Genomic DNA, 24,873 nt, shown 5'->3' on the forward strand with positions numbered 1-24,873 from the left:
CTTTTGCATTAAAAGAGGTTGAAGTTTTGCATTATACATCTGAGTTTGCTGAACTTTCTGCAATACAAAAAATATTAAATTATGCATATTCGCTTCCCCCACCTCTTGTTTCTTCCCCCACCTCTTGTTTCCATCCCATTCCTTTAGATTGTAAGCTCTGAAGGGCAGGGATCTCACCCTTTTGTGTCGTGGAATGTTTTTAACTTAATTGCTTGCACTCTGTTAGACTTTTATACATTTCAGTCATCATGTTAAATTTGCTATTGTAATCACCCATTCTGTATTTTGTACCAGTGTTCATATTTGATGTATATCATTGTCTGTATCATTTTGTATCCCTTGTTTGTTTTCTTACATTGTACAGTGCCATGGAATATGTTGGCGTTTTATAAATAATAATAATATATTGAGCACTTGAGACTGAGCTAGTACGAAGCAGGGCTGGGCTGAGGCAGAGGCGAGAGAGGCTCCAGCCTCAGAGTGCAGTGTAGGAGGGGGTGCACAACCCACTCAGCTATCATTCCCCTATTGTGTTTAAAGCAGAGAAAAAAAAGGGGGGATAGATGGTGGTGACTGCAAGCCAGATAACTAGAGATTAAGGTGTTGGGGGCTCTGGGGCATCTCTTAGTCAAATAGCAATAAGTATGTGACGGCTGGGGGGGAGGGATGAGGGCGCACTTTGGTGTCTCAGCCTTGGGTGCTGGAGGACCTTGTCACAGCTCGGAGTACGAGTAAATTTAGAGGTTGTTCATAGATTAAGTAAAGAATTAAAAAATAAGTACAAAGCACTGTTTTTACAGAGTAAAACATTTCTCCTTACTTCTACAACTTCCCCATCTTGTGGCCAGAATTTATGCCAAACATCATACACCCAAAAATAAATAATTCACATTTCATTTCATTAGCAATCCTATTACACCATCTAGTGGTCACACAGTAAAACACACATTTAGTACAGTAAATGAATATTCTTGTTCTTCAAAAAGGTAGTGTGATTTAAGAATTATCAATTCAACAATTTAATTACATCTAAGTCTATAGTCAGAACTATTGGGGCCAAGGTTTTTAACTGAAATGTATATTTTGTTATCATTTTGGACAATTCATGTATCTTTAAAAGGAAATGGCTTGTGCACTTCTCTACCTCTAATGTACTCAATCAGGTACAGAAATTGCAAAATTCTTCTTTTGCATAAGTTTCTGGTTTGCTGAACTAAAGAGGGCATATACCTCTTCTTTATAACAAAACTGTGAAAAAAAGTTAACAGCGCTCATCAGTACCATAAGGAATTGATCACAATAAAGTCCCTATCAGACCATCAAGGCAGTCCTTCCTCTTGCTGATTAAGTCCTTTTCCAGGTCACCTCAGAAAACAGTAGAAAGCATAGTAACACTGGGACCAATTTCTCTTCATACTACAGTATCTTGTGAACTTATATCTACCTGGAATTAGGGATGGTCAGAAATGCCCATTTTCCGATTCCACGGAAATTCCAATTACTGATTTTCTGTCTTCCGAGGAGTATTTTATTAGTTGTTTTTTGCATCAGACATTGCAAAAAGAAGAAAAAAAAACCAAAAAGAAAAAGACAAAACAAAACAGGAAAACGGAAAATCAGTGTGATTGTGATTGGTCTGAAATTAAAATTTTGCAGAAAAATTCTGCCTTCTCTGATTTGTCTAATTCTTCCGAGTTCTATGACTGGGCTAACATTACCGAGCTGCATTCACAGAATTCCGATTTCTGTATTTCGACCGTAAATCCACATTTCCGATCATAATACAGAGATCGGAATTCTGTGGATGCGGCTCGGTAATTTTAGCCCAATCACAGAACTCAGAAGCATTATGCGGAAATTTGAATTCTGGGCAATCCGAATGAGCACCCCTACCTAGATCCTTAGCACAGCTTATAACCTTTGCTGCCCAATGAGATAGGTTGGTTTCTGGATTTATATGCTGTGTCACCAGCCAGGTGTTCCACCGATAAATCTGCAAGGATTTTTTTCTTTTCTTTGCTCACTTTCTGGTCCTCTTTCGGTGGAAGATTAGAACAGTCACTGGTACATTCCCCAAGATGTACAGCTGTTCTTGACTAGATTGGTTAGCCAAGTCCTGCTATACCCCATGCATACTGTATATATTCGTACAGGGTCTATAATGGTTCTGGATTTTGCCCCGAATGTGATTAAACAGGTGAGCTCATAGCTTTAATCTGTTTAAGAGTGCTCAGTTGTGTTTTGTTGGGTACAAGGTCCTGCCTAGCTGCTATGATAGGACAGAGGGCATTGTTGCAGCTATGTCCTCTAGTGGAAGCTCTGACTGAACCCAGTCAGAGCAAAAGCACAAGAGTCTTCTCCAGGCCTCCCTTCAATCTCGCACCGGAATGGCTGTGCAGAGCAGTCACGGCTGGGAGCATTCTGGCATGCCTGATTTAGAAACATTTGTACCGCACATTTCCAGGATGCTTCCAGCTGAGGCTCTTGCACGTAGCTGTGGGGGAACGTGCATGAAGAGCGGTGCAAAGTGGACAGAGCATGCAGCCTTTGGAAAAGAATGGTGGGTAAAGCTCCATGATGGAAAGGAAGACGGATGAGGGGCCACAGAGTTTAATGGGGGCACTGAAAAAAACCTAGGTATGACCACCTCATATTAACTTAGTTTGTTTGGTTGAAAAAAATACATCAGTCCAACAACAGAAAAAAAACCAGTCCTCCAACCGCACATATCCCAGTGGAAGGTGACAAAACCCTTTTAAGGCCCGGGCCAATTAACCTTGAAAGGGTAAAATTCCTTCCCGAATCCAGATGGTCAGAAAAAAAACCCTGGATCAATAGCACTGGGAATTACATAGTGATTATAGCCATGGATGTTCTTCAATGCAAGGAAAGCATGCAAGCACCCTTTAAATACAGATATAGAATTTGCCATAACTACTTCCTGTGGCAAAATATTCCACATTTCAACCACTCTATATTTCACCTCGTATATATTTTTTATTTTTTTTTTAATTCAGGTGTACATTAAAGAGGCACTGTAGTGACATATAGTAGAATGCAGTATATTATTCAGTATACCCACTTTTACAGTCATTTTACTGATTTCAGCATTAGAAAGACTTCCTATATGTGTATTGCTGCATATTAGTTTGCAGCCCCGCACTCCCAGTGATTTGTACCACAGGCTGATTAGCTGCGCAGAATTCTCCTCTTGGAGCATTCTGGGAAACCAGGTATATTTTCTACTGGTTTTAGAGTTGTCAGTAAACAAATATTCCCCAGAGATCACCTGAGAAGACTAAAGATGTCGCCACCTGTGGTACATTTCAGAAGGCAAATCAGGGAGAGGAAAATTTTTTACAATGAGCAAACACTGACTAAATTTTAAGAATATTTAGTTCCTTTTGTAAAGTGTACCCAAGGCGAGCCCCAGGTCAGAAGTCAAATACTTACCTTAGAAGGGGGAAGCCTCTGGATCCTGTAGTGGCTTCCCATGTCTTCCTCCAGTTAGTCCACTTACTGTTACTGAATACGGACCACCCAGAGGTATCCAACAGGCTCTTGTGGGATTCCAAGATCGTGACTGCAGTCATCTTCAAGCAGAAGCAAGGCTGTACTGCGTCTGAACGAGTATGGACGCCCCTGTGCAGTAGTTCGCAGACACGGCCACACTCGTGCATGATGATGTACAGGAGGGCTTCGAACAATGGCGGACATCATGGCAAGCCTAGAGGATCCTCTCCTTAGGTAAGTATTTGATTTTTGACCCAAGGTTTACCTCAAGTTCTCTTTAATTTTTTTATTATTATTTTGTCAACAGTGATAGCAGTGACTGAATTTGCATTTTTTTTTTATGAAAAATCAATTTTGACAGTAAACAAGAAACAAAATTTACATTTGGCAAATTTTCACACTTTTTAAATAATAATTTGCTGATTAAACGGCATTCCACACTTTTATAAATATGACCCTCAAATGATTTTGGTCTGTACTCCATTTAAGCTCCAAATACAAAGGAGGTTCATCTTAATGATATAAAAGGTAGACTCAATATACACATGATTAGTTTACTATTCATATACAGTACATAGAGGTAGTTCTTATTTTTCTCTATTCGCATCTTTTAAGTCATGCTTACTCCAAAGCCACAAATGATCTTTACTCTTAAGTACCACAAATAAATCCAGGTACGTCATCTGGCGTACTTGGCGACTAAAGGAGGTTTTGATTCTAGTTGTAAGCTTCAGCCAGTAGTAAACGCTGAAAACTGGATTTCATGCTTGTTCTACTGAGGTCCCAAGCAGGTGGAATCTGCCTGCTAAACGTCCGGTGGTCCTACGCAGAGTAAATGATGACAAAGGTAACTGAAAGAGCAAAAACAGAACAAGAATACCATGGGTTGCCCATTCCAGTGGCAATGGTTCTACGCCTGGATTAATTATGAGAAAAAGCAACAGAGGTAGCTGTAACAGGATACTTAGTAGCCAAAACCCAGCCAGTTCTGGAACCTATGAGAAATAAAACACAAATGTAAGAATCACTTACATTCACCCTCTAATAGGCATTAGCACTTATTTGTAAATTGCTTTGAATTTTGAATTTTCAATACAGTATTTCTGCATAAATATGAAGTAAAACATGCTTGGTTTTTGCTGCAAAACCAGAACTCAAGGAAAGCTTGTGTGCCACCTGGCATCAAATTCTTGCTACACAGTATTTTCAGTGGGATTATAACCTTGACACACACATTATATATATATAATATATATATATATATATATATATATATATATATATATATATATATATATATATATATATATACACATACATATATACATATATACATATATATACATATATATACATATATATATACATATATACATATACACATACACATACACACACACACACACACACACACACACACACACACACACACACACACACACACACACACACACACACACACACACACACACACACCATTGTCCTGCACTCTCACATATTCCAGCTGATCAAGAGGGCTGCAAAAAACTAACCCTTGTAAGGCTTGGACCAATCATCCTTTAACAAGCTGACATCCTTGCATTCCAGCAGTTCTGGATGTGTGGTTATCTTACACAGCTTGGCAAATCATTCCAACAAAGGATGATTTGCATATTCAGTAGTGAGTGATGCATTGTGGGAGACCCTATATGCTCACTCCAACCTGAATAATCCTAAAAACCTTCTGTTTTAAGAAGGCAAACTATTCTTTTACCAATCATCCTTAGGGCTTGTTTCCAAGCAGCGCAGAGCCCAGTGGCTCTGCGCTGCACATCATTCCTAGTGGGAACGGAGCTTGCGATTCCACTCATTAGAATGAAGGGGATCACAGGCTGAATCGCCCCGAAATGCAGCAAACCATGTGCAGTGATTCAGCAATGAATCGCCGTGCATGAATGGAAATGGCAGACAGTGCAGTCTATGCACTGTCTGCTGTCTCTGCAATCGCGTTTCCATAAGCGCGCCTAAAAGCGTGCTATATGGAAACAAGCCCTAAAAAGGGAAAAAATATCTTCCAGACACCAGATGTTAGTGAGATAAAAATCTGTGAATCAAATGCATTTTTAATTACCTAGTAATTATAGCTGTGGATGTCCTTCAATGCAAGAAAAACATCCAAGCCAACTTTAAATACAGATATGGATTCTACCATAACTTCTTCCTGTATTGAGATATTCACATTTTAAGGTATACCTGAGACGAGAAGAGTCTTTTAGTAGCGCAGCTTAATGAATCATGCCCATAGAGTAAAACCCCAGTTATCCAGAACTCAGTTAAAGTGGATCCGAGATAAAGTTTTACTCATTGCATAATTGTGTTCCTTTCATATAGTTTATAGGGCATTCCTCAAGCCAAATACTTTTGTTTTAATACTCTAATTCCCTATAAACTAAACAAGCCTCGCCCACAGCTTTTCAGAGTGCCTTGGCATTTTCAGACAGTAGCAAGCGCTTACAGGAGCTCAGTCTGGAAAGGAGGAGGGCAAGGCTTTACTAGTCAGTGATTTCAGAGGCAGAGGGGAGGAGGAGAGGGAACTGAATTTACATACAGGCAAGCTGATAGCATTTCCAGCCCTTAGCCTAAGACAATGTGACAAACAGAATATGGCTACCCTCATTGTATCCCAGGAGTAAATAATCATAAACTTTTGCAGCTAGATATGCTGTGTAAACTCTCTAAACTTTATATAAGATATATAGACAAGTTACTTGTTATAGTTAGTTTTTCATCTCGGATCCACTTCAACCAGAAGTCTCAAGCAACCAGAAGAAAAAAAAACCTGATCTTGCAGGATGCATAAATCTACTTTCTCATTCCTTTATGCAGTACTAAACCTCTGTTTCATTACGTTAAGTCTGTTCTTTTCCTAATTTGTTTTTAAAGTGGAATATAACCCAGCATTTCAACTTTGTTCTAAAACATAATTTACAGCATATTATATGCAAACAGCATTTTTTTTTTTACTAGACCAGCATTGGAAGGGTCACACACAAAGCTTTAAAGTCACGTGGAGAGAAATGCTGCCGCAGCCGAAGTTTAGATAGATACATTTAAGTAAACACAATGTAACAAGTGAGGAATGTGACTCACTCTCTGAGGGCTGGTTCACATGGGCGTTTTTGTGGCATATATTATATATATATATATATATATAATCAATTATCAAGGGGTGAGCAGCACAAACCAACTTTTAATGCAATTTTTTTGCAAAGTATGCACGCAGCAGTGGAGACCCCAATCCCCACAAGAAATATATATAACATACAGAGGGGCTGCAGCACACAACAGGAAAAACAGTGACAGGGGCTCTTGGTTACGCTTTAACGCGCTTAAGCTCACCAACTGCGCCAAAGTGTCCCCGATCTGGTGAGTCCTACTCTAACCATATAAAGCTAGTTTTTATCAGCAGTCTAGTGGGAACTAAACCAAAAACCCAAGAGTCAACTAAATGGGAGAAAAGGAAATTAAAAACACCTCACCTTCCACTAGCTACCAAACGAACTCTCTGGACATGTGCAATGCACTCATTTATATGCTTAACTGTGCTAGAGGTGGGCGTGGTTATGCAGGCTCACAAGGGGAAAATTATAATCAATTATCAAGGGGTGAGCAGCACAAACCAACTTTTAATGCAATTTTTTTGCAAAGTATGCACGCAGCAGTGGAGACCCCAATCCCCACAAGAAATATATATAACATACAGAGGGGCTGCAGCACACAACAGGAAAAACAGTGACAGGGGCTCTTGGTTACGCTTTAACGCGCTTAAGCTCACCAACTGCGCCAAAGTGTCCCCGATCTGGTGAGTCCTACTCTAACCATATAAAGCTAGTTTTTATCAGCAGTCTAGTGGGAACTAAACCAAAAACCCAAGAGTCAACTAAATGGGAGAAAAGGAAATTAAAAACACCTCACCTTCCACTAGCTACCAAACGAACTCTCTGGACATGTGCAATGCACTCATTTATATGCTTAACTGTGCTAGAGGTGGGCGTGGTTATGCAGGCTCACAAGGGGAAAATTATAATCAATTATCAAGGGGTGAGCAGCACAAACCAACTTTTAATGCAATTTTTTTGCAAAGTATGCACGCAGCAGTGGAGACCCCAATCCCCACAAGAAATATATATAACATACAGAGGGGCTGCAGCACACAACAGGAAAAACAGTGACAGGGGCTCTTGGTTACGCTTTAACGCGCTTAAGCTCACCAACTGCGCCAAAGTGTCCCCGATCTGGTGAGTCCTACTCTAACCATATAAAGCTAGTTTTTATCAGCAGTCTAGTGGGAACTAAACCAAAAACCCAAGAGTCAACTAAATGGGAGAAAAGGAAATTAAAAACACCTCACCTTCCACTAGCTACCAAACGAACTCTCTGGACATGTGCAATGCACTCATTTATATGCTTAACTGTGCTAGAGGTGGGCGTGGTTATGCAGGCTCACAAGGGGAAAATTATAATCAATTATCAAGGGGTGAGCAGCACAAACCAACTTTTAATGCACCTCTAGCACAGTTAAGCATATAAATGAGTGCATTGCACATGTCCAGAGAGTTCGTTTGGTAGCTAGTGGAAGGTGAGGTGTTTTTAATTTCCTTTTCTCCCATTTAGTTGACTCTTGGGTTTTTGGTTTAGTTCCCACTAGACTGCTGATAAAAACTAGCTTTATATGGTTAGAGTAGGACTCACCAGATCGGGGACACTTTGGCGCAGTTGGTGAGCTTAAGCGCGTTAAAGCGTAACCAAGAGCCCCTGTCACTGTTTTTCCTGTTGTGTGCTGCAGCCCCTCTGTATATATATATATATATATATATTTTATATATATATATATATATATATATATATATATATATATATATATATATATATATATATATATATATATATATATATATATATATATATATATATATATATATATATATATATATATATATATATATATATATATATATACACATATATATATATATATATATATATATACACACACATACAGTGGGTTGCAAAAGTATGCGGCCCCCTTGAAGTTTTCCACATTTTGTCACATTACTGCCACAAGCATGCATCAATTTTATTGGAATTTTCCGTGAAAGACCAATACAAAGTGGTGTATATGTGAGAAGTGAATCGAAGATCATACATCATTCCAAACATTTTTTTTTACAAATAAATAACTGCAAAGTGGGGTGTGCGTAATTATTCGGCACCTGAGTCAATACTTTGTAGAACTACCTTTTGCTGCAATTACAGCTGCCAGTCTTTTAGGGTATGTCTCTACCAGCTTTGCACATCTAGAGACTGAAATCCTTGCCCATTCTTCTTTGCAAAACAGCTCCAGTTCAGTCAGATTAGATGGACAGCGTTTGTGAGCAGCAGTTTTCAGATCTTGCCACAGATTCTCGATTGGATTTAGATCTGGACTTTGACTGGGCCATTCTAACACAAAGATATGTTTTGTTTTAAACCATTCCATTGTTGCACTGGCTTTATGTTTAGGGTCATTGTCCTGCTGGAAGGCGAACCTCCGCCCCAGTCTCAAGTCTTTTGCAGTTTCCAAGAGGTTTTCTTCCAAGTTTTCCCTGTATTTGGCTCTATCCATCTTCCCATCAACTCTGTCCAGCTTTCCTGTCCCTGCTGAAGAGATGCACCCCACAAGCATGATGCTGCCACCACCATATTTGACAGTGGGGATGGTGTGTTCAGAGTGATGTGCCGTGATAGTTTTCTGCCACACATAGCGTTTTGCATTTTGGCCAAAAAGTTCCATTTTGGTCTCATCTGACCAGAGCACCTTCTTTCACATGGTTGCTGTGTCTCCCACATGGCTTGTGGCAAACTGCAAACGGGACTTCTTATGCTTTCTGTTAACAATGCCTTTCTTCTTGCCACTCTTCCATAAAGGCCAACTTTGTACAGTGCATGACTAATAGTTGTCCTATGGACAGAGTCTCCCACCTGAGCTGTAGATCTCTGCAGCTCGTCCAGAGTCACTATGGGCCTCTTGACTGCATTTCTGATCAGCGCTCTCCTTGTTTGGCCTGTGAGTTTAGGTGGATGGCCTTGTCTTGGTAGGTTTACAGTTGTGCCATACTCCTTCCATTTCTGAATGATCGCTTGATCAGTGCTCCATGGGATGTTCAAGGCTTTGGAAATCTTTTTGTAGCCTAAGCCTGCTTTAAATTTCTCAATAACTTGATCCCTGACCTGTCTTGTGTGTTATTTGGACTTCACGGTGTTGTTGCTCCCAATATTCTCTTAGACAACCCCACAAAGTGGTGTGTGCATAATTATTCGCCCCCCCCTTTGATCTGAGTGCAGTCAGTTGCCTATAGACATTGCCTGATGAGTGATAATGACTAAATAGAGTGCACCTGTGTGTAATCTAACGTCAGTACAAATACAGCTGCTCTGTGAGGGCCTCAGAGGTTGTCTAAGAGAATATTGGGAGCAACAACACCGTGAAGTCCAAAGAACACACAAGACAGGTCAGGGATCAAGTTATTGAGAAATTTAAAGCAGGCTTAGGCTACAAAAAGATTTCCAAAGCCTTGAACATCCCATGGAGAACTGTTCAAGCGATCATTCAGAAATGGAAGGAGTATGGCACAACTGTAAACCTACCAAGACAAGGCCATCCACCTAAACTCACAGGCCAAACAAGGAGAGCGCTGATCAGAAATGCAGTCAAGAGGCCCATGGTGACTCTGGATGAGCTGCAGATATCTACCGCTCAGGTGGGAGACTCTGTCCATAGGACAACTATTAGTCATGCACTGTACAAAGTTGGCCTTTATGGAAGAGTGGCAAGAAGAAAGGCATTGTTAACAGAAAGCATAAGAAGTCCCGTTTGCAGTTTGCCACGAGCCATGTGGGGAGACATAGCAACCATGTGGAAGAAGGTGCTCTGGTCAGATGAGACCAAAATGGAACTTTTTGGCCAAAATGCAAAACGCTATGTGTGGCGGAAAACTAGCACTGCCCATCACTCTGAACACACCATCCCCACTGTCAAATATGGTGGTGGCAGCATCATGCTCGGGGGGTGCATCTCTTCAGCAGGGACAGGGAAGCTGGTCAGAGTTGATGGGAAGATGGATGGAGCCAAATACAGGGCAAACTTGGAAGAGAACCTCTTGGAGACTGCAAAAGACTTGAGACTGGGGCGGAGGTTCACCTTCCAGCAGGACAATGACCCTAAACATAAAGCCAGGGCAACAATGGAATGGTTTAAAACAAAACATATCTATGTGTTAGAATGGCCCAGTCAAAGTCCAGATCTAAATCCAATTGATATGCAGGCAGAGAAAAAGATGAGAAATGCCGGCACTGCTGTAAACTGCTTGTTTATTCATAACACATGGTGCAACATCGTGGATTCAAATTCATGCATATTGAGAAGTAACATACCGGTTTACTGGTAAAGCTGTGCGGTGGGTGCTGGGGGATGAGAGCCTTACTTCCGTTTTGCGCAGATGCGCTTCTACGGAGGCTACCTTCCATTGCTAAATCCAATCGAGAATCTGTGGCAAGATCTGAAAACTGCTGCTCACAAACGCTGTCCATCTAATCAGACTGAGCTCGAGCTGTTTTGCACAGAAGAATGGGCAAGGATTTCAGTCTCTAGATGTGCAAAGCTGGTAGAGACATACCCTAAAAGACTGGCAGCTGTAATTGCAGCAAAAGGTGGTTCTACAACGTATTGACTCAGGGGGACCGAATAATTACGCACACCTCACTTTGCAGTTATTTATTTGTAAAAAATGTTTTGGAATCATGTATGATTTTCATTCCACTTCTCACATGTACACCACTTTGTATTGGTCTTTCACGTGGAATTCCAATAAAATTGATGCATGTTTGTGGCAGTAATGTGACAAAATGTGGAAAACTTCAAGGGGGTCAAATACTTTTGCAACCCACTGTATAACCCCCATTCAGCATAGCTTCAAAAACAAGGATTTTATCTAAATATTTCTGCCCCAAGAGAAAGTATTACAGTGGGTAGATATTTCTGTAAGGAATAAGACAGATAAATTGAACAGTCCATTAAGTATTATTGTTACCTTTTCTTGTAGATTGCCTCTATATCCAAGAAACAGTCGGATAACTTCAATCACAGACATCAAGATCAGTAATGTCACTAGGATGAATTTGTAATGATCAGGTAGAAGTATATACTGAAATAAAAGAAGAACATCATCCTTAAATCTGAGCACATATCTTAAAAGGAAACAGTTTTTTGGGTTTTTTATCCATCAAGGAAACCAATCTGTAATGACAGTTAAGGTGGCCGTACACTGGTGGATATAGCCAGCAAATAGATTCCTCTGCGACCATTATCTGATCAGAAAGAGATCCATCTGCTTAATTCCCACCACACACTACACTGATTTTCAATCGATTTCAGCATGAAGGCTTTGAAAACCTGTGTGTCTCTGCTCCGTCTTCTTTACTTCCGTGTCACTGGGCTCCTGTGTGATGTAATGCAGGGGACAGACACTAGGGACACTGTGATCACTAGAGGCCTCCAGTATTTAACCTCTGCATTATGTCATGCAGATACCGAGGGGGACACGGAAGTGAAGAAGATGGAGCAGCTGGCGTGGTGAAGCCGAGATCGGTACCGTGCTGATGACAGGTGAGAAAAGCTTCATCTGGAGAGTATCGAATGCTAGCGACGCGCTCCCGATCCACCACTGATCTACCAAAAAAATTTTGCCAGGACTGATTGACCTAATCAACAGATTTCAGCTGGAAATCGGTTGGTTGATTGATCGATCAAGCCAAATGCTGCACCGATTTATGCTGCAATCGAATTAGCCATATATCGACAGGAGATATCGATAAGTGTATGTCCTGTTCAGGGTTAGTCTCACGAGTAATCACGAGTGATTACCAGTGATTCAAATGAGGCTTAATTGGTGCAGGTGTGCGGCGGGGATAGAAGGGGTTATTTACCGATAATTCCACCGTCCGCCCTGCGTTCCAAACAGCTTTAATGCGTCCTATTGGTCGCGTTGCAAGCCACACACCGGCGCACTTCCTCTTCCGGCTTGAAGGAGGAAGTACGCCGGTGTGAGGCTTGCAACTCGACCAATAGGATGCGTGCAAGCAGTTTGGAACGCAGGACGGGTGGCGAAATTATGGGTAAATAAGCCCCTTGTATCCCCGCCGTGAGAGCAACCCTGGTCCTGTTTCACTTTCCTGTACAGGGCTGCTTTTAATAGTGGGAGAGGTTAGCTTTGCAAAAAACATCATTTTAGTTGGCTTGCAGGAGTGTTTTGAGCAGACCCTGCAGATAGAATGTTGGAGTTTTGGAGATAAAATATATTTCGTCAAATACACTATACAGTCATGTAAAAAAAAATGAGGACACACTATGATAGCCTTTGTGTTTTTGTAACATTATTGGACACATGGATACTTAAAGAGGAATTTTAACTCAGAATTGAACTTTACAATCAGCTACTAATATCCCCTTTCCCACGAGAAATGTTTACCTTTTCTGGAATAGGTCATCAGGGGGGTCTTTATGGCTGATATTGTGGTGAAACCCTTCCCACAGTGTGATGTCAGGACTGTTGTCCTGACAGTTTGCTGTCTGTGAACCTTGTAACATTGTGGGAAGTAATGGCTTTTTCCAACTGCAAAGCAACCAGTATCTGCCTCTGTGCATAGAACTCTCAGTAACGAACATTCCATACAGATCACCTGGCAGGCTAAAGATGTCACCACCAGTGATAAATTTCAGAATGTAAATCAGGGAGAGGGAAGATTTTACAATGGGCAAACACAGACTAAATAATCTATAAATGAATATTATAATTTATATCATTGTTATTTTCACTACAGTTCCTCTAACTGTAATTTTCACAATACTGGGAGATATAAGAAATAAACAGGTCTAATAACTTCACCAGGGCAGGTGCTGGAGCTATGGATCGGAGCCAGGACAGCCTTCCCTCTGCATAGGTAAGTAGCTAAACTTTTTTTTTTTTGCCTTGCTTCGGGTTCACTTTAAACTGTACCAAATGTCAATACGATAACGAAATACTGTAATTCCAGATTATGACCCTGACACGGGAGACCAGGGTTCAATCTCGGCTCTGCCTGTTCAGTAAGCCAGCACCTATTCAGTAGGAGACCTTGGGCAAGTCTCCCTAACACTGCTACTGCCTATAGAGTGCCTCCTAGTGGCTACAGCTTTGACGCTTTGAGTCCGCCAGGAGAAAAGCGCGATATAAATGTTCTGTGTCTGTAGTCATTTAATTATTACCTTTAACTGGAGAGCAATAACATCAGAGATCCACCAGAAGGGAAAGTAGAATGTGTTGAAGTACAGAGATATCTGCAGTGGCAGACTGGAGACAATATCAACTTCTGTAGAGTGGAAAGACAAACCAATAAGTTGTATAACTGTATTTTATATAACATTTAAAGGACCAATATCGCAAAAATCGTACAATTTAAAATACATGTAAACACATACAACTAAGAAGTATGTTTCTTTCAGAGTAAAATGAGCCATACATTTTCTCCTATCTTGCTGTCACTTATACCAGGTAGTAGAAATTTGACAGAACCGACAGGTTTTGGACTAGCCCATCTCCTCATGGGCACTTACATTACCGTGGTTATGCAGAAGGTACTAAGAACTAACGGCCCGTGCTTCACTTGCACCAGTAATAGTAAAATTGCGGTGCGCTTCTTGAGCACGGCAAGTCGGCAACTTTACTGGAATTTTCGCCATCAGGCTCATAGTTAATTGGGTTGAAAAACAGACATGCATCGAGTTCAAATTCTGGGAATGCAAATTCCCCTTTAAAACTTCTGCATAATGAAAGAATACATTCTGAATGTAAGGCTTTAAAAGGCAAACACTTTCTGGTGTTTATTCCTGTTTTGTTGGTGAGAACATACAGTGTTTTTTGTTGGCCTGCTGCATACAGTACGATGGGGGGTAGTCACTAAACCCAGTGAACATTATATCGGCCTTTTCATGCAGATTATATAACACTGTAATTTGTACATTCAACAACTACATTGCTTATTACACAAGCAAAGTAGGCCTTGCATGTACAATATTAGTTATGCAAGTTATGTAAATCATCCCATAATTTGTGTAAAGCCCGGTAAACTGAAAGGGAATCTGAAAATAAATGTATGATGTAATGATTTGTATGTGTAGTACAGCTAAGAAATAAAACATTACTAGCACAGATATGAGTCTCATATTGTTTCCAGTACAGGAAGAGTTAAGAAACTTCAGTTGTTATCTATGCAAAAGAGCGTCTGTGAGCTCTGCGACTTTATAAAGTCGTAGACAGCACTGTCTTTTGAAGCACGTATTTCAACTGTCTCTGAGGCTTTGTTCACATTAGAGGCGTTCTTTGGAAAAACTAAGCGCAGATGTTTTTCCGAAAACGCTCAGAAAGCGCTTACACCATGTTTTGCTATGGTGACGTTCAGACTAGAGCGTTCAGTGCGCTGTCAGTTTTCAAAAGCGGTGCTTGAGCCATTTTAGGGCATTATTGCTATAATGGGAGGTATAGGAAAAACCAGGGCTGTGGAGTCGGAGTCGTAGAGTCGGAGTCGTGCAATTTTGGGTGCCTGGAGTCGGAGTCGGGAAAAAATGCACCGACTCCGACTCCTAATGAATTTGTAACTGTAATTAAAATAGAAAATATGATAAAATGTTCTATTTCTCAGATAATAGTCATTAAAAATAATGTATATATACACTATATATACAGTAATAGCTGTGCTTAGTCTACAAAAATGAAATAAACCAATCAAAATTAGTTACTTGTGCTGCTTCAATAAAGCAGTTCCCGTATTTTTAAGGTCAGATATACATATCTGATTGTGACTGTATATATGATGTATACACAGGAATCTCTTATATATACTAAATAACATCTATGCTGTAAGAATAAAGCCTGATGTGTAGCTGTGTCACTAATAGAGATGGTCAACGAGATGGAAAGAATTCTGCATTGATGCTAATTTATGCAAATGTATGCACTCCCTTTGCTGATGAAAGCAAATAATTTGATATGTTGTTAAAATTTGGTTTGGTGACTACAAATTAAAGGGTAACTGAGACGGATGAAAAGTAAAGTTTTATACATACCTGGGGCTTCCTCCAGCCCCCTTCAGGCTAATCAGTCCCTCGCTGTCCTCCACCACCTGGATCTTCTGCTATGAGTCCTGGTAATTCAGTCAGTCAGCGCTGTCCGGCCGCATGCCGCTCCCACAGCCAGGAACATTCTGCACCTGCGCAATAGTGCTGCACAGGTGTAGTATGCTCCTGGCGGTGGAGTGTGTGCATGCGCACTACGCCCGACTGGCTCAAGTACCTGGACTCATAGCAGAAGATCCAGGTGGTGGAGGAGGACAACGAGGGACTGATTATCCTTAAGGCGGCTGGAGGAAGCACCAGGTATGTGTAAAACTTTAATTTCATCTGTCTCAGGTTTACTTTGTTACACAGTAGTACTATACTCTACATATGCACTCCCCACAGAGCTGCAGGGAATCCACTGAGAATGCTGTGCACATTGAACACAGAGGTGTTGTCTGTCACAGACCGCTAGGCCGGTCTGCGGATGGGGTAAATCGATCAGCGTCAGAAATCCTCTTACACGGTCATGTGTTCATCACGAAGGGTAACCCGCGTTCGCAATTTGATGAACTGACTCGCGAAGGGAGCGTTCTGATACCAACCGAATCACTCCACACATATACAATTCGAAGATCTGCCACCAAGCGAGTTACACAGCCCGCTACTGTAATTTTACTAGGACTTCGAGAACGCTATATTAACCCTTAGCAGTATGCAAGAATCTGGGTCAGAACGTAATGTCTGGGCCGGGTTCTCGCATACGGGTTATAAATGTACACTTCTATTAAACACAGGGTAGCGAGTTCAGGAGAATAGGTACGATTGTGTATATTCAGCAACAGGTCCCCGGGTGGGGGGGCTGTAGAATTAGCTGGGAGGGCCTGTAGGATTACCTGGGGGGGAAGCTGTAGGATTACCTGGGGGTGGGCTGTAGGATTACCTGGGAGGCGGGCTGTAGGATTACCTGGGGGGGGGGGCTGTAGGATTACCTGGGGGGGGCCTGTAATATTACCTGGGGGGGTAACCGCTAAACGATTTTTAAATGTTTAATAACACAAATGCATTACATACAGTTATATACACCTATTAACATATAAAACACAGAGCTTAAAAATAAAAAGGAATAAAATCAGAAAGTTCTTACTTAGCTGAGCAGTACATTTGAAGGATGAAGAAAATAGTCCAGTTTAAAGTAGGCATTCAGTTTAAAAGTCCTTTGTATACTGCAGGCGCTGGCTCTCCTTAGCGCCGGCATAGACGTTCCTTAGTCGATGGAATTTGGAGAACTGGGAGGAGTTCCTTGCAAACGCTTTTTACTGACCAGAGTTTTGGGGCGGTCACTACCTGGAAAGTAGGTGTGTTTGAGGCAGGGTTACCTCCTAGCAGGCAAGTTACCACCCCCAGACTTGGAGCAAGGAATGTACCAATTATTAATAATTTGTGTAATTCCGCCCCAGATGGGTGCATCGCAAATGCGCGACCATATTCATAAGCAGCATGCGACTCTGTATTAAATGAGTCTATACACGCCTAGTCTGTCGAATTTGCTCTACGCAGGCCGGATAAAGTGGTTTCTATATGGATCCCTGATAGCTAGAAACGTGCACTTTAGGTGAACGATAGAACTGTTTCCTAGGTATCAGAAAATGTAATTTTGGTCTTGCTGTGCCAAACCTATTTTGAATTATTAATAAAGTAAATGTTCCCATTGTGTGAAGCTATGAGTTTTTGGAGGGAAATTTGAATCTCAACCAGTTTGAGGAGGTTTTCCTTTTGGGGAAAGATGAGCTGTGTAACCAAATGGCCTCTCGGCAGGGAAGCTAGCCAAGTGTGACTTTCTCTCCTGACACAGGATGTGGGGGGGAAGGCTGTACTCCTGCCATGCTCTCAGAAGAAGAGCAAAGAAAGGCATTTTTTATTCTACCCAGGGCTGTCAGTAACTGTGTGGGGCCATACGAAAATCGTTGGCGTTTACGCGCACGACCTTCCGTAATGTTCGTCACATTGTCTGTTTACAATCTCCTCATTCCCCTGCAGAGTACCTGCACATCATTCTTACATGTACCCACACTTACATTGCCTAGGGCCTGATAGATGTTCTTTGTTCCGGTTTGTACCTTTTACAAGTACTCTTACCAAGGACTAGTTTTAGTCTAAAGGGAATAAATATAGTGGTCTACATATCCTTCTCACTTCAGTTGTCGTGTAAAATTCCTAAGCGTTGGCAGTTAAGAGACGAATTTCATGTTACATACTTTTAATCAACAAAATTGTAATATGCAAATTAGAGGAGTCGGAGTCAAGGAGTCGGAGGAATCCTAAACTGAGGAGTCGGAGTCGGTGGATTTTTGGACCGACTCCACAGCCCTGGGAAAAACGCAAAATGCTCACAACACCGCTTTGTGGAGCGATTGCGTTTGCATTTTTAAGAATAAATACATTGTATTTATTCTTTTCCGGATCAAAGAATTCACTTCCTGACTTGCGTCAGGGAGTGAATTACCAAAACGCTCGGGAAAAATGCATCGGAAACCACTAACCCCCCCCCCCCCCCCCCCAACAAAAATCGCCCACCAAAGCGTTGGGAATCGGAAAGAAAAAAACGGCTCAAAATAAGGCCACTGTGGACAGACACGCGAGCCATACACGCAATGTGAACAAGGCCTCATTGTTTCTTTTTTGTTTTTTTCTACAGAGAAAAGTTCAAAGGGTTATTACCCTGCTCTGTGAAATCATTGAAAATGCTGAATGCATTGTGGAAACTGCAATTATTAAGCCCAATGCACCCGTTACAATTCCCTGTGCGATTAATAGAATCGATCAGATCGAATCGATTAAATCCAACAGGTCCGATTGGGACTCGATCGATAGTGTGGTCGATTTTAACTAACCAAAATTAATCACACTTTTGATCGAGTCCCGATTGGACCTGCCCAATTTAATCGATTCGATCAATCGCACAGGGAATTGTAACGTGTACATTGGCCTTTAAAGAACGATGCAATGCTATAAAAAAGCTATATACCTGAAAATAAAAATATGACACTATTTTCTTTGCTACTTATGTTCTATTAATTATCTGTATTACACAACCAATTCATTATATCATACGTTTTCCCGCTTCAGTGTCACATTAATGTGCGCTGCCTCCATACTTAAAGTTTTTTGTGGTTTAGTGAATCTACCACCTACTGTTCTAGGAAAGTGAAAAGAAAGAATCCTGATAAATCAGCTGCAACTCAGCTTTTCAGCACCCGAGGAAGATATACTTATTATTGACATTGGACCCACGTCCGTTTCCATTTCGGATCTATAGCTTCAGACCTGGAAGTTGTGCAAGTCAACAGGTAGCTTCAGAGAGAAAGGTGGAGGTCTTCACTTGTCCCCTGCACTTACAAGTTGTAGGGAGGAGTATATATATGAGAGTGCTACGGGAGAGAGGGGGCTTACGGAGGGTGCTGAGGGGTGCACAGGGAGAGAGAGTATCTTACCTCTCAAATCCCTCTAATGGTCTCTGCAGGGGCTGGGAAGAAAATCACTGGCTAAATACAGGCATATGCCTGTGGGGGAAGGGCTTCATGGTGTGTGGCGGGTGTTTGGAGGAATAGCTTTGCAGAGATTTAAGGGCGGGGCTTTGCAGTAGTCCCGGTGGCCCTTTTCAGACACAAACTGTGGCCCCCCGAGCAAAGGCTGGACTTGGTCCCAGCCAGGGGTGTAACAATAGACCCTGTAAGGGATGCAGCTGCAGGGGGGCCCAGTGGGGAAGAAGTTTCTTATCCCTGTCCTGAGAGACTGTCAACTAAGGGCACAGAGAGAAAAAACATTTTGCTTTCTGCACAATACAATAATGACTCCATCTGCTCAGCCACTGATAAGCAATCATACAAAGTTTTGTAGACAGTCCCCATTCAGTGTTCAGCATGGTCTTGTGTACAGCGCCCAGCCCCCAACCTCTCTACCCCTCCCCAAGTGCTCTGTACTGTAGTGATGCTGCCAGAGGAGTCTGCAGAGCCTGTTCTGCTCCATCAGAAATGGACAGAGTGAGTGTAATAAGCTGAGGCTGGGAGCACACTGATCTGTCAGTTTTCTGTATGCATTTTCTACACACCATGTGAGTCTGTATGTGTGAAAACATGCATGTTTTATCACAGAAGTTAATGCAATTGATAGAGAAAATGTGTGAAGTGCTTCACTGCTGTTTTTATCTGCATGGGAAACACATTCAAGTGTGCACAAGCTAATTGAATAACATTGGTTCTCAGTTTAGCTGTGCAGAAAGCGAGGGGGGCATCCAAAGTTTGGCAGGGGGCCCATTGATTTCTAACTACGCCCCTGGTTCCAGCGGTAGTTGAGGTTGAGTAGGTTTGGGAAAGTCTTCATACTATCCAGACGCTTCCCTAAATATCTATGTGTTACTTTTGTTTTTGTCACAGGTAGTAGTACTGTACTGATCTGTCTTTAATGATTAGACTTGCGCAAACTATAATGATGTACTGTTTTCCTCTAGTTGATGACACCAGCAGCACTTACCACCTGCCTCTGTAGGTTTGCCTTTTTGAGGAACAGTCTCACGAGTCAAAGAATCCAGCTGCCGTCTAACTGCTCCGGGTAGCGCCATTTCGCTTTAAAAAAAAAAAAAGAAAGAAAAAGGACCAGCGTCTATAGGCGTCCCCATGGCTACCATAACTGTAGTCTTGTGAGCATGCGCACAGTTTAACATCCTATAATGCTATCTGAAGACATCCTATAATGCTGCGTCTGGAGACTGAAATAGGCATAGGCAGATTGTAGCATCCGAACGAGTCAGGGCATTAGCTGAGTCCGAGACTAGAGGTCAGGAAGAGGTCGAGCCTAGTTCCTACTTAGTAGTTGATTGGAACGCAGAATCCGGAAGTTGGATTTCAGCTCCGCGTTTTGGTGAAACGCAAACCCGGAAGAGCATTATACAGAACCGGAAGTGTGGGATCCGCTCTTTTCTAAGTGTCTGCTTCCGAAACAGGAGGGAAGTTGTGGAAGGTAAATACATAGTACTAACAAGTTACTAACTAAAATAATAGTCTTATCTTGTGAGTGAATATGTATAACAGAATTAGCTACAGTATCGAAAAGGTTCATTTATTTTTTTTCCTTAATGAAAAGTGGTCATTTGATTTCTGATTTATACACCTAGACTAGATAAGTGTTTATCATTATTATTATTAGTGGGTGAGTGGTGTGTATTCAATAAAGTGCATGGGCAGTGTCAATGCTCTTCTCTACTCCTCCTATGCCCCTATGTTAACAGAGCTTAGCAATCGTCTGCTCTGGGAGAGCCTCTAGTTCAATTATCCAGATCTTACTTTCTTCCATTGATCAGTTAACATAGACTATAACTTAGTACAAAATTAAAATTAGTGGCTGTTTGCACATGATGTGGCGCAGAGTGCTGCATACTTCTCTGCAACACCCTCAATCATTGCTGTTCTTTACATCTGCAATCCCAATATATGCATAGAGTAGTGGAGCTGAACTAGGAACACATTTTCATTGCATCTTTATGTGATATGTGGATGGGGGCTAGTCTGCTTGCAGTGACCTAGCGGGAAACCTTATAGGGAACAGTTCTCCAATCACAGCACCTTCTACAACTTGAAGCATTGTAATTTGCTGAATAGTGTGGGTGTTGTAACTAAAACCTCTCAGAAACCTAAAAGTTTAAGAGGTTGCTGTCCACCCAAACACAGAATTTCCCTATGAGGTTTTCCGCTGGGTCAGCTAAAGTCTGTTACCACCAGCAGATGAGCCTTTTACATTTATTTAATGGTTTATAATGCATAGTACACCCCGCTGAGTGGTGAACATTGGCTTGGTACTGTCGGAGCAGTGCTTTTCAGCGCTGCTAGATTTGGGCGCAGCCAGCGCCGCCATAGACTGTAATGGAAATCAGTCTATAGCGGCGCTCAGTGAGTAACGTCGGCGCCGTCAGAAGACAGAGCCGAAGTTGCTTAAAAAACACAATAATTCGTCCTCCAGCAATCGCTGGAAGCCGAATTATTTCATTCCCCCACTATCCATTGCGGCCTGGAGGGGGAATAGTAATTAAAACGGCCCGGACTTGTGCAGAAGCAGGATCAGCCATATAACAATAACAATAATATTTATATAGCGCTTTTCTCCCTGGGGACTCAAAACGCTGTGACCCTGCATTATGCAGTCTCAAAGGCTAGGGAAAAGAGGTGAGATTTTAGCCTTTTTTTAAAGCTGTCCAGAGAAGGAGCCTCTCGTACTGATTGTGGAAGTGAGTTCCATAGAGTAGGGGCTGCATAGGAAAGGGCCCGAGCACCAAATGTTAAGTGTATCCTGGGAATAACCAGCTTCATATACCGCTGTATCCTGCGCCCAAGTCTATTGGCGCCGATTTCAAATGTACTCTGGTAGGGCTGGTGCACACCGAGCGGCTTTTTCAGCGTTTCTGCAGCTGCTTGCGGCTGCGGATCCGCTTGGTCAATGTATCTCAATGGGGTGGTGCACACCAGAGCAGGAGGCGTTTTGCAGAAACGAAAAATGCCGGGGTGAGGCATTTTTTGGATTGCGGGTGCGTTTCTGCCTCAATGTTAAGTATAGGAAAAACGCAAACCGCTCTGAAAAATGCCTGTTCAGAGCGGTTTTGCCGGCGTTTTTGTTACAGAAGCTGTTTAGTAACAGCTTTACTGTAACAATATATGAAATCTACTATACTGAAATCCGCTGCAGCAATCCGCAAAACGCCATAGAAAAATAACAAAAAGCGTTTCAAAATCTGCTAGCATTTTGCGGATCTGCTAGCGGGTATTGGTGTGCACCAGGCCGTACTGTTGCATATCTGAATGGGCCCTTCAGAGCAGTTTTAGTTAATTAGCTCAGCTCAACCAAGCTGGAAAAGAACAGTACAAATTGCAAGAGGTCAAGCATACATACTATTTCTTAAAGCGGTATTGTCACCATAAAAATCAAATTTCAACAGCAACTGGTCTGAGTGTATTAAGTGATAAAGATGCTAATCCTGCATTCAAAACTTGGAAAACTTTTTCTGCTGTTATGGTTTGGAGTTATGACATACTTTAGGCGCACTGGCCCTAGTGCCAAACAGTGCCAAAGAGTTGAATGCTGGGAGTTCTTTTTATCCTACTAATATAATAAATGGGAAAGTTCGGATGTTTGGATGTTTGTTACTCGATCATGCAAAAATGGCTGAACGGATTTGAATGAAATTTGGCACACACATAGTACATTACCTGGAATAAAGTATAGGATACTTTTTATTTCCATAACCAAAAAGGGAGCGGAGACAAATACAAATTTTACTGGAAAATGTAAACTGCAGCCATTCTTACACTGTTAATGGTTGGGTTCTTAAACTTTGCACAGTTGGTCGCTGGGTGACTGGGATTAATATTCAGAAAGGTGGGTGGAGTCTATAAAAGCCAATCAAAATTAACCTATTGATTTTCAAGGGGAATATTTACATTGCTGCCATTCTTGCACTGTTAATGGCACAAGCCTCAAACCTGGTACAGTTGATCATTGGGTGACTAGGGTTCAATTTCAGAAAGGGGGTGAACCCTCAAATAGCCAATTAAATTTGTTTCATTTCAATGCAAATTATTGATGCCAACCACCGCAAAGATCACAAACTTGGTAATTGATTGTGTGTTAGGGTTAGAAAAGTAGTCACAGCCAACACCAGCCAAATACATAAATGGGCAACGCCGGGTCATAAGTGGGCGGAGTCAAATACAAATTTTACTGGGAAAATGTAAACAGCAGCCATTCTTACACTGTTAATGGTAGAGTTCTCAAACTTTGCACAGTTGGTTACTGGGTGACTGGGATTAATATTCAGAAAAGTGGGTGGAGTCTATAAAAGCCAATCAAAATTAACCTATTGATTTTCAAGGGGAATATTTACATTGCTGACATTCTTGCACTGTTAATGGCACATGCCTCAAACCTGGTACAGTTGATCATTGGGTGACTAGGGTTCAATTTCAGACAGGGAGTGGAGCCACAAACAGCCAATTAGATTTGTTATATTCCAATGCAAATTATTGATGCCAAACACCGCAAAGCTCACAAAATTGGTAATTGAGCAATTGATTAACTGTGCGTTAGGGTTAGAAAAACGGGCACAGCCAACACCAGCCAAATACAACGCCGGGTCATAAGGGGGCGGAGACAAATACAAATTTTACTGGGAAAATGTAAACCGCAGCCATTCTTACACTGTTACTGGTAGGGTTCTCAAACTTTGCACAGTTGGTTACTGGGTGACTGGGGCTAATATGCAGAAAAGTGGGTGGAGCCTACAAAAGGCAATCAAAAATTACCTATTGATTTTTCAGGGGAATATTTCATTGCTGCCATTCTTGCACTGTTAATGGCACAAGCCTCAAACCTGGTACAGTTGATCATTGGGTGACTGGGGTTTAAATTTATAAAAGGGGGTGGAGCCACAAAAAGCCAATATGAGTTGTTTCATTTTAATGCATGTTATTGATGCCAAAGACAGCAAAGCTCACAAACTTGGTCATTGAGTAATTGATTAATTGTGTGTTAGGGTTAGGAAAAGTGGGCGCAGCCAGCACCTGCAAAATACATACCCGGGCAATGCCGGGTCATCAGTAGGCGGAGACAAATGCAAATTTCACTGAGAGAATGTAAACTGCAGCAATTCTTACACTTTTAATGGTAGGGTTCTCAAACTTTGCACAATTGGTCACTGGGTGACTGGGATTAATATTCAGAGAATTGGGTGGAGCCTACAAAAGCCAATCAAAATTCACCTATTGATTTTCAAGAGGGAATATGTAATTGCTACCATTCTTGCACTGTTGATGGCACAAGCCTTAAACCTGGTACAGTTGTCATTGGGTGACTGGGGTTCAAATTCAGACAAAGGGGTGGAGCCACAAACAGCCAATCAGATTTGTTTAATCTCAATGCAAATTATTGATGCCAAAGACTGCAAAGCTCACAAACTTGGTTATTGAGTAATTGTGTGTTAGGGTTAGAAATAGTAGACGGAGCCAACACCAGCCAAATACATACCTGAACAATGTTAGGAAATAAGTGGGTGGTGAAAAATACAAATTTCATTGCGCAAATGTAAACTGCAGCCATTCTTACACTGTTAATAGTAGGGTTCTCAAACTTTGCACAGTTGGTCACTGGGT

General features: G+C 41.6%; 2 protein-coding genes across 5 annotated transcripts in view; one reads left to right on the top strand and one right to left on the bottom strand.

Moving 5' to 3' along the window:
- Positions 1 to 3,020: 3,020 nt before the first annotated feature.
- The window catches only part of LOC137534147 (transmembrane protein 17A-like), a 57,316-nt gene continuing 35,463 nt past the window's right edge, over positions 3,021 to 24,873 (bottom strand). For both annotated transcript variants that reach the window (XM_068255529.1, XM_068255530.1), the window contains 4 exons: positions 20,213 to 20,304; positions 13,835 to 13,938; positions 11,622 to 11,735; positions 3,021 to 4,508 (listed from right to left, as the gene is read on the bottom strand). In XM_068255529.1, the coding sequence (XP_068111630.1) occupies positions 4,275 to 4,508; positions 11,622 to 11,735; positions 13,835 to 13,938; positions 20,213 to 20,304 (544 nt within the window). In that variant the 3' untranslated portion in view covers positions 3,021 to 4,274. The remainder of the gene's footprint in view (positions 4,509 to 11,621; positions 11,736 to 13,834; positions 13,939 to 20,212; positions 20,305 to 24,873) is intronic.
- The window catches only part of LOC137534146 (uncharacterized), a 36,512-nt gene continuing 32,081 nt past the window's right edge, over positions 20,443 to 24,873 (top strand). Inside the window, exon 1 of one of the 3 annotated variants that reach the window (XM_068255528.1) lies at positions 20,443 to 20,698. The gene's annotated coding sequence lies outside the window, so the exon portion shown is untranslated. The remainder of the gene's footprint in view (positions 20,699 to 24,873) is intronic. The other 2 variants (XM_068255527.1, XM_068255526.1) reach the window with 2 other exon arrangements.

This window comes from Hyperolius riggenbachi, chromosome 10 (assembly GCF_040937935.1).
Source record: "Hyperolius riggenbachi isolate aHypRig1 chromosome 10, aHypRig1.pri, whole genome shotgun sequence".
Taxonomy (NCBI): domain Eukaryota; kingdom Metazoa; phylum Chordata; class Amphibia; order Anura; family Hyperoliidae; genus Hyperolius; species Hyperolius riggenbachi.